Source organism: Staurois parvus, unplaced genomic scaffold, assembly GCF_062004578.1.
Source record: "Staurois parvus isolate SC_StPar_1 unplaced genomic scaffold, SC_StPar_1.0 ptg001207l, whole genome shotgun sequence".
In the NCBI taxonomy this organism is placed as follows: domain Eukaryota; kingdom Metazoa; phylum Chordata; class Amphibia; order Anura; family Ranidae; genus Staurois; species Staurois parvus.
In genome coordinates this window covers 489,163-499,977 of record NW_028319003.1, presented here as the reverse complement: position 1 = coordinate 499,977, position 10,815 = coordinate 489,163, and the positions used below count along the sequence as shown (strand labels likewise).

General features: G+C 48.9%; 1 protein-coding gene across 1 annotated transcript; it reads left to right on the top strand.

Moving 5' to 3' along the window:
- The first annotated feature begins 2,061 nt into the window (after positions 1–2,061).
- Positions 2,062–3,137, top strand: LOC149438198 (olfactory receptor 52K2-like). Its single transcript, XM_089660147.1, has one exon. The coding sequence runs from the start codon at positions 2,181–2,183 to the stop codon at positions 3,135–3,137; it is 957 nt and encodes a 318-aa protein (XP_089516273.1). The 5' UTR covers positions 2,062–2,180.
- Positions 3,138–10,815: the final 7,678 nt, after the last annotated feature.

Genomic DNA, 10,815 nt, shown 5'->3' with positions numbered 1-10,815 from the left:
CTTCTCACAGATTTATTGGTCACAAATGTTGGAAACCATTTCTCATTTTCCTTCCACTTCACAATTATGGGCCACTTTGTGTCGGTCCATCACATCCAATACCAATAAATACATTGACGGTTCTGGTTGTCACATGACAAAATGTGGAAAATTTCAAGGGGTATGAATACTTTTTCAAGGCACTCTGTGTGTGTATATATATATATATATATATATTTATGAGGACCGGGAACCTCTTGGCAGCCTTTGCATAGTTTCTTGCTCCATGAAATGTCATCTGATGGTTTCTATATATTTGTGTCACATGGTTGTGACTCTATTGGTCAAAGCACCAAAAATCCCCCCTCCCCCGCCTACAATTTTACTGCTTTGACGTGTTCTTAAAGGGGTGTTGGTGAAATATTACTCCTCTGCTGTGAGAGTAAACAATGTGTCAGTGGGGGGAATAGTTCCCCTTCATTGGTGCTTAGATCTCAAATCACATCGAACAATCTTCCAGCGAATTAATAATTCAGGTCTAAGCTGGATGTGATGGATAATTGTCGTCATTCAGGTCTCCTTTGTGTCTGGGGAGCTCTGGAATGACAGTCATTAGAGTCAGGCGATCCCACAGGGATTCCAGAGCGAATAAATACTCCCGGCAGCCCGTCCCGTCCATCGATATCACCGGTGTCATTGTTCTGGTCGTAGGGAGAACTCCACACAGGACAGAATCATGACTGGCTGACAGGTAGGTGCTTCCACCCCACAATATTCAGGACTGTAGACTGGGCCTTAGAGATGTGGCTACAATAGAAAGTCATTCTATAGAAGGTTGGACCTGCTCCCCATTTCTCTAAGGCCCGCCTTATACAAATTACTCTATTATCTTCGATGTTTCCTCCAGCTGATCGGAATATTGGTTCTAGGCCATTGTCTCTATGGGATAAACCAGCCCAGCTTTCAGAAAATTCATTTTTGAGCTTCGTATTTCTCTCTCCACTGGTTTCCAGGAACCAGCACTATAGTAGAGAGTATCGTATTCAGCATGGTTGGACCAAGGTGTACAGGATCTAAGGCTGGGCCAAGGTGTACAGGATCTAAGGCTGGGCCAAGGTGTAAAGGACCTAAGGCTGGGCCAAGGTGTAAAGGACCTAAGGCTGGGCCAAGGTTTAATGGACATCAGGCTGGGCCAAGGTGTAATGGACATCAGGCTGGGCCAAGGTGTAAAGGACCTAAGGCTGGGCCAAGGTGTAATGGACATAAGGCTGGGCCAAGGTGTAATGGACATCAGGCTGGGCCAAGGTGTAAAGGACCTAAGGCTGGGCCAAGGTGTAAACGGACCTAAGGTTGGGCCAAGGTGTAATGGACATCAGGCTGGGTAAGGTGTAATGGACATCAGGCTGGGCCAAGGTGTAATGGACCTAAGGCTGGGCCAAGGTGTAAAGGGCCTAAGGCTGGGCCAAGGTGTAAAGGGCCTAAGGCTGGGCCAAGGTGTAAAGGACCTAAGGCTGGGCCAAGGTGTAAAGGACCTAAGGCTGGGCCAAGGTGTAATGGACATCGGGCTGGGCCAAGGTGTAATGGACCTAAGGCTGGGCCAAGGTGTAAAGGACCTAAGGCTGGGCCAAGGTGTAATGGACATAAGGCTGGGCCAAGGTGTAATGGACATCAGGCTGGGCCAAGGTGTAATGGACCTAAGGCTGGGCCAAGGTGTAATAAACATCAGGCTGGGCCAAGGTGTAAAGGACCTAAGGCTGGGCCAAGTTGTAATGGACATCAGGCTGGGCCAAGGTGTAATGGATATCAGGCTGGGCCAAGGTGTAATGGACATCAGGCTGGGCCAAGGTGTAAAGGACCTCAGGCTGGGCCAAGGTGTAATGGACATCAGGCTGGGCCAAGGTGTAAAGGACCTAAGGCTGGGCCAAGGTGTAATGGACATCAGGCTGAGCCAAGGTGTAATGGACATCAGGCTGGGTTTGGGATAGCCATTAAACACCAATATCAGACTAACAGAGACCTGGACAATCTGTCCCGAGCTTCCAGTGTAAATTAGCCACTTGGTGTGGTTGGGTTGTCCTCACCCAGACTTAATCTCTATTCATTAGCCGAGTAATGTCTCATCCATACATCTCATGTCATATCTCCCTGTTTGTGTTTCCTTCAGACATAGCTCATGATTTGAAGGCCTCATTATTCCCACCATGGAAGGATTGACCCAGAATGGGACCATCATTTCCTACACAGAATTTGTCCTCTTTGGATTTCCCGGCGTAATAAAAAACAGGAGATTGCTAATAATTCCATTTACCGTGATATATATCATCATCATGACTGCCAACCTCTTCGTCATTCACCGAATCTTTGTTCTACCGAGCCTCCACTCACCCATGTACTCCCTTATATCCCTTCTATTGACCATTAACGTTTGTTACACAGCCTCCGTCCTGCCGAAGTTTCTGGTGGGTTTGACGTTTGATTTGAACCAGATTACTCTGGCCGGCTGCCTCATCCAGATTTTTTATATTTCCTTCATGTCTCTTTTTGAGTCTGGCGTTATGCTATCCATGGCCCTGGACAGGTTCATAGCCATCTGTAGACCACTGAGATACAACGATATTATGACCACGAGATTTCTGGTCCAGTTGTCTGTTGCTGGGATCGCGAGGAGTACCCTCTTCATTTCTCCAATGGTTATACTGACCGCCAGTGTCTACTTCTGTAAGTCCAACATCATTCTGAACTTTGTCTGTGAGAACGCGGGGCTCCTGAGTCTTGCCTGCGGAGATACCTCCAAACCGCAAGCTGTAGGCCTCATGGTCCGAATCTTGGTGACGGTGACTGATGTCAGCCTTATTCTGCTGTCCTACTCCACCATTCTTTACAAGGCCTTGAAGATCGCTGTTGGGAAAGCTCGTCAGAAAGCCTTGAACACGTGTGGTGCCCACGTTACGGTGGCCATGATTATTTACCTAACTGCACTGATATCATCTATCATACCACGAGTACACTCACAAATTACCCCCGATGTTCAAAACATGGTTAGTGCCGTCTACCACATGACCCCAGTTTCTCTAAATCCCTTTGTCTATGGGTTGGGAGTCAAAGAGATCAGAAGAAGCCTCACCAAATCCTGGAAGAACAAGACTGTGTCTCGCTAACCCTCATCGCACCTTCAAGTTTTATCGTCTTCGTAGTGAGTTATTATCCTTGATTGGTGGTTGACCTTGCCCAGAATTAGATGGGTGCCATTTGTCACTTGGATGATGGGACCTTACAGTGGCCATAATTATTATTGAGGTATGAGTTATTATCCTTGATCGGTGGTTGACCTTGCCCAGAATTAGATGGGTGCTTCTTGTCACTTGGATGATGGGACCTTACAGTGGCCATAATTATTATTGAGGTATGAGTTATTATCCTTGATCTTTGGTTCACCTTGCCCAGAATTAGATGGGTGCTTCTTGTCACTTGGATGGTGGGACCTTACGGTTGCCATGATTATTTACCTAACTGCACTGATATCACCTATCATACCATGAGTACACTCACAAATTACCCCCGATGTTCAGAACATGGTTAGTGCCGTCTACCACATGACTCCAGTTTCTCCAAATCCCTTTGTTTATGGGTTGGGAGTCAAAGAGATCCAAGGAAGCCTCACCAAATCCTAGAAGAACAAGACTGTGTCTCACTAACCCTCATCGCACCTTCAGGTTTTATCGTCTTCGTAGTGTGTTATTATCCTTGATCGGTGGTTGACCTTGCCCAGAATTAGATGGGTGCCATTTGTCACTTGGATGGTGGGACCTTACGGTGGCCATGATTATTATTGAGTTATGAGTTATTATCCTTGATCGGTGGTTGACCTTGCCCAGAATTAGATGGGTGCTTCTTGTCACTTGGATGGTGGGACCTTACGGTTGCCATGATTATTTACCTAACTGCACTGATATCACCTATCATACCATGAGTACACTCACAAATTACCCCCGATGTTCAGAACATGGTTAGTGCCGTCTACCACATGACTCCAGTTTCTCCAAATCCCTTTGTTTATGGGTTGGGAGTCAAAGAGATCCAAGGAAGCCTCACCAAATCCTAGAAGAACAAGACTGTGTCTCACTAACCCTCATCGCACCTTCACGTTTTATCGTCTTCGTAGTGTGTTATTATCCTTGATCGGTGGTTGACCTTGCCCAGAATTAGATGGGTGCCATTTGTCACTTGGATGGTGGGACCTTACGGTGGCCATGATTATTATTGAGTTATGAGTTATTATCCTTGATCGGTGGTTGACCTTGCCCAGAATTAGATGGGTGCCATTTGTCACTTGGATGGTGGGACCTTACGGTGGCCATGATTATTATTGAGGAATAAGTTATCCTTGATTGGTGGTTCACCTTGCCCAGAATTAGATGGGTGCTTCTTGTCACTTGGATGGTGGGATCTTAAGGTGGCCATGATTATTTACCTAACTGCACTGATATCATCTATCATACCACGAGTACACTCACAAATTACCCCCGATGTTCAAAACATGGTTAGTGCCGTCTACCACATGACCCCAGTTTCTCTAAATCCCTTTGTCTATGGGTTGGGAGTCAAAGAGATCAGAAGAAGCCTCACCAAATCCTGGAAGAACAAGACTGTGTCTCGCTAACCCTCATCGCACCTTCAAGTTTTATCGTCTTCGTAGTGAGTTATTATCCTTGATTGGTGGTTGACCTTGCCCAGAATTAGATGGGTGCCATTTGTCACTTGGATGATGGGACCTTACAGTGGCCATAATTATTATTGAGGTATGAGTTATTATCCTTGATCGGTGGTTGACCTTGCCCAGAATTAGATGGGTGCTTCTTGTCACTTGGATGATGGGACCTTACAGTGGCCATAATTATTATTGAGGTATGAGTTATTATCCTTGATCTTTGGTTCACCTTGCCCAGAATTAGATGGGTGCTTCTTGTCACTTGGATGGTGGGACCTTACGGTTGCCATGATTATTTACCTAACTGCACTGATATCACCTATCATACCATGAGTACACTCACAAATTACCCCCGATGTTCAGAACATGGTTAGTGCCGTCTACCACATGACTCCAGTTTCTCCAAATCCCTTTGTTTATGGGTTGGGAGTCAAAGAGATCCAAGGAAGCCTCACCAAATCCTAGAAGAACAAGACTGTGTCTCACTAACCCTCATCGCACCTTCAGGTTTTATCGTCTTCGTAGTGTGTTATTATCCTTGATCGGTGGTTGACCTTGCCCAGAATTAGATGGGTGCCATTTGTCACTTGGATGGTGGGACCTTACGGTGGCCATGATTATTATTGAGTTATGAGTTATTATCCTTGATCGGTGGTTGACCTTGCCCAGAATTAGATGGGTGCTTCTTGTCACTTGGATGGTGGGACCTTACGGTTGCCATGATTATTTACCTAACTGCACTGATATCACCTATCATACCATGAGTACACTCACAAATTACCCCCGATGTTCAGAACATGGTTAGTGCCGTCTACCACATGACTCCAGTTTCTCCAAATCCCTTTGTTTATGGGTTGGGAGTCAAAGAGATCCAAGGAAGCCTCACCAAATCCTAGAAGAACAAGACTGTGTCTCACTAACCCTCATCGCACCTTCACGTTTTATCGTCTTCGTAGTGTGTTATTATCCTTGATCGGTGGTTGACCTTGCCCAGAATTAGATGGGTGCCATTTGTCACTTGGATGGTGGGACCTTACGGTGGCCATGATTATTATTGAGTTATGAGTTATTATCCTTGATCGGTGGTTGACCTTGCCCAGAATTAGATGGGTGCCATTTGTCACTTGGATGGTGGGACCTTACGGTGGCCATGATTATTATTGAGTTATGAGTTATTATCCTTGATCGGTGGTTGACCTTGCCCAGAATTAGATGGGTGCTTCTTGTCACTTGGATGGTGGGACCTTACGGTTGCCATGATTATTTACCTAACTGCACTGATATCACCTATCATACCATGAGTACACTCACAAATTACCCCCGATGTTCAGAACATGGTTAGTGCCGTCTACCACATGACTCCAGTTTCTCCAAATCCCTTTGTTTATGGGTTGGGAGTCAAAGAGATCCAAGGAAGCCTCACCAAATCCTAGAAGAACAAGACTGTGTCTCACTAACCCTCATCGCACCTTCACGTTTTATCGTCTTCGTAGTGTGTTATTATCCTTGATCGGTGGTTGACCTTGCCCAGAATTAGATGGGTGCCATTTGTCACTTGGATGGTGGGACCTTACGGTGGCCATGATTATTATTGAGTTATGAGTTATTATCCTTGATCGGTGGTTGACCTTGCCCAGAATTAGATGGGTGCCATTTGTCACTTGGATGGTGGGACCTTACGGTGGCCATGATTATTATTGAGGAATAAGTTATCCTTGATTGGTGGTTCACCTTGCCCAGAATTAGATGGGTGCTTCTTGTCACTTGGATGGTGGGATCTTAAGGTGGCCATGATTATTTACCTAACTGCACTGATATCATCTATCATACCACGAGTACACTCACAAATTACCCCCGATGTTCAGAACATGGTTAGTGCCGTCTACCACATGACCCCAGTTTCTCCAAATCCCTTTGTTTATGGGTTGGGAGTCAAAGAGATCCAAGGAAGCCTCACCAAATCCTAGAAGAACAAGACTGTGTCTCACTAACCCTCATCGCACCTTCACGTTTTATCGTCTTCGTAGTGAGTTATTATCCTTGATCGGTGGTTGACCTTGCCCAGAATTAGATGGGTGCTTCTTGTCACTTGGATGATGGGACCTTACAGTGGCCATAATTATTATTGAGGTATGAGTTATTATCCTTGATCGGTGGTTGACCTTGCCCAGAATTAGATGGGTGCTTCTTGTCACTTGGATGGTGGGACCTTACGGTGGCCATGATTATTATTGAGTTATGAGTTATTATCCTTGATCGTTGGTTCACCTTGCCCTGAATTAGATGGGTGCTTTTTGTCACTTGGATGGTGGGACCATCATGCGGACTCTGCAATCAGAAGCCCGGGACTAAGACCGAAGAGCAACCCAGAAGAATCTAAAGAAGTCACGAAATGTTGTTGTCCACCACATTGCTGTTTTCATGATTCGATGTCTGTTTTTTGTTTGCAGCCCAACTAAGGCCAAGTGAGTTTTGTTGTGTTCTGGTGCACCTAGCAATGTGTCTCCATCCCTACGTCAAGATATATGAAGGTCTCACCTCCGAAGGAGCCGCTGAGTATTGGGTCCCCCCTTATATCCTGCACAGACAGGCAACACGCACTTTCAGACTCCACTCAGAGTCAGTCACCAGTCCATGGGCTTGTTTTTGTTGTTTTTTTTTGGGGGGATAAACAACGTGGACAGGGTTTAGGGGTATTTGGGACACCCAACTTGACTTGCAGTAATGACTGAGGACAAACCTCCTGACTCTGTACAAAAGGCAGATCCTGAACTGTCTACTCCAGGCAGAGTGGCACTGTCTCTTGGTGAATCGTTAGTACAGTCCCCGTGAGGAGCACGTGGTCCCTCTAAGTGAATTCTCTTCAGACCCCAGCTAGGAAATGCCCATCCACCTGGCTGTCTTTTGAAGACTATCTTAGAGCAGGAGATTCCAAGACAAGCCTGCAGTGCTGTCCCAGGGAGAGCTGGTGAAGTGTTGCACCCAACAGCCTTCTCTCCTGTAGGCCTCAGAGGGGGGGGGGGGGGGTGTAGAGGTCCTCACACTGTCCTTGTATCCTGCAGCTCTGGGTAAACTGCATTCAGGCCTTTCACTGAGCCAGCTTGCAGGCTGTCCTTCCCCTGGTGGAATGTAAGGTGGTGGAGCTCCCTCTATCAGCCTCCTTTCCTTTCCTCTAGCCTGGAGGAAGAACCCCATCATCTCCAGGGTCCGCTCCCAGGAGTTCCCTCTGTCAGCCTCCTTTCCTCCAGCCTGGAGGCTGAATCCCATCATCTCCAGGGTCCGCTCCCAGGAGTTCCCTCTGTCAGCTTCCTCTCCTTTGGAGATGATGGGGTTCTGCCTCCAGGCTGAAGCAAAGGAGAGGAGGCTGACAGAAGGAACTCTTGGGAGGGGACTCTGGAGATGATGGGGTTCTGCCTCCAGGATGGAGCAGAGTCCCCTCCCAGGAGTTCCTTCTGTCAGCCTCCTCTCCTTTGCTTCAGCCTGGAGGCAGAACCCCATCATATCCAGGGTCCTCTCCCATAAGTTCCCTCTGCCAGGCTCCTTTCCTTTCCTCCAGCTTGGAGGCAGAACCCCATCATCTCCAGGGTCCCCTCCCAGGAGTTCCCTCTGTCAGCCTCCTTTCCTTTCCTCCAGCCTGGAGGCAGAACCCCATCATCCCCAGAGTCCCCTCCCAGGAGTCCCCTCTGTCAGCCTCCTTTCCTTTCCTCCAGCCTGGAAGCAGAACCCCATCATCTCCAGGGTCCCCACCCAGGAGTTCCCTCTGTCAGCCTCCTTTCCTCCAGCCTGGAGGCAGAACCCCATCATTTCCAGGGTCCCCACCCAGGAGTTCCCTCTGTCAGCCTCCTTTCCTCCAGCCTGGAGGCAGAACCCCATCATCTCCAGGGTCCCCTCCCAGGAGACCCCTCTGTCAGCCTCCTTTCCTCCAGCCTGGAGGCAGAACCCCATCATTTCCAGGGTCCCCTCCCAAGAGTTCTCTCTGTCAGCCTCCTTTCCTCCAGCTTGGAGGCAGAACCCCATCTTCTCCAGGGTCCCCTCCTAGGAGTTCTCTCTGTCAGCCTCCTTTCCTTTCCTCCAGCCTGGAGGCAGAACCCCATCATCTCCAGGGTCCCCTCCCAGGAGTTCCCTCTGTCATCCTCCTTTCCTTTTCTCCAGCCTGGAGGCAGAACCCCATCATCTCCAGGGTCCCCTCCCGGGAGTTCCTTCTGTCAGCCTCCTCTCCTTTGCTTCAGCCTGGAGGCAGAACCCCATCATCTCCAGGGTCCCCTCCCAAGAGTTCTCTCTGTCAGCCTCCTTTCCTCCAGCTTGGAGGCAGAACCCCATCATCTCCAGGGTCCCCTCCCAGGAGTTCTCTCTGTCAGCCTCCTTTCCTTTCCTCCAGCCTGGAGGCAGAACCCCATCATTTCCAGGGTCCCCACCCAGGAGTTCCCTCTGTCAGCCTCCTTTCTTTTCCTCCAGCCTGGAGGCAGAACCCCATCATCTCCAGGGTCCCCTCCCAAGAGTTCTCTCTGTCAGCCTCCTTTCCTCCAGCTTGGAGGCAGAACCCCATCTTCTCCAGGGTCCCCTCCTAGGAGTTCTCTCTGTCATCCTCCTTTCCTTTCCTCCAGCCTGGAGGCAGAACCCCATCATCTCCAGGGTCCCCTCCCAGGAGTTCCCTCTGTCATCCTCCTTTCCTATCCTCCAGCCTGGAGGCAGAACCCCATCATCTCCAGGGTCCCCTCCCAGGAGTTCCCTCTGTCATCCTCCTTTCCTTTTCTCCAGCCTGGAGGCAGAACCCCATCATCTCCAGGGTCCCCTCCCAGGAGTTCCCTCTGTCATCCTCCTTTCCTATCCTCCAGCCTGGAGGCAGAACCCCATCATCTCCAGGGTCCCCTCCCAGGAGTTCCCTCTGTCAGCCTCCTTTCCTTTTCTCCAGCCTGGAGGCAGAACCCCATCATTTCCAGGGTCCCCACCCAGGAGTTCCCTCTGTCAGCCTCCTTTCTTTTCCTCCAGCCTGGAGGCAGAACCCCATCATCTCCAGGGTCCCCTCCCAGGCTACACACCAGCACCCTCAGCAATCCATCTTCCACCAAACTCCCCTGCCGGCATGGCTCTCTCATATTTACGGATCGGTCTTCCCACCTGGCCAGGACCTCCTGCCTGGGATTGGTCAGGCTCCCATGAATGTGCAGATCCAGGCCTCCACCCCTCCACCCACTAGCTTCTGGAGGTTTCCATGGTTTCCTTTGATCAATAGATACGAATCTCGTTATATGTAAAACGTAATTAAAATGATCAATCAGCTGATTGGTAGTTATTTCTCCATCATTGATGGTTAGAGTGGTCCTACACGATGACGTTCCAGGCGGCAATACGGAGCACCTGAAAACTCAACGTGTTTCGGGAACCCCTGTTCACTTCCTCGGGAGGAGATCCAAATCTGTCTATAACCGAATGCCGGCGGTGGGGTGGCCAGCTACAGGGACTGTTCCGGGGTTCGTCAGGCTTTCCCCCGTCCGCCTACTCCCCTGTGATTGTACACAGCGAGAGTGTGTCAGCCAATCCCGGCCAATGATTCAAGGACGACGGCACCTGCTGATCGGCTGTGTCCAATCACAGCCCAGAGCTCTGTGCTGGTAAACCACACAGAGCTCCGTACAGAGGGAACGATCCGTCAGGAGGAAGGAACAATCAGATGATTAGTAAAAAGCAGCAACACCCCACATGGGGGAGAGATAGACCTGAAATATATAGAAAATATTCTTCCCAAATATATTGACATGTTTATGAAATGCTACAATGTGGCCGTAATCAATATATTTCATAATAATATATATATATATATACTCTATCTCTCCAAGTCACCCCCTAGCTCCGCCCCCTGCCCACCCCCGAGCACTGTCCCTTGGTTCCACCTGATCTCAGAGATAGACAACCCTCCAGCAACAATAGATCCCCCCACAACAACACATCTCCCCTCAGCCACCATCAATAGACCCTCCAGCAATAACAGACCCCTGTCTAAACAGTAGATCCATCTCATCAATAATTTATCCCCAGCAACAATAGATCCCCCGCAACAATAGATCTCAATCAGCCAGCCTCAATAGACCCTCCAGCAATCAGCAATAACAGACCCCCCTCTCCAAACA

What these genes read in the sequence shown, in the direction of transcription:
- LOC149438198 (XM_089660147.1), top strand. Translation starts at nt 2,181, where the DNA reads ATGGAAGGATTGACCCAGAATGGGACCATCATTTCCTACACAGAATTT.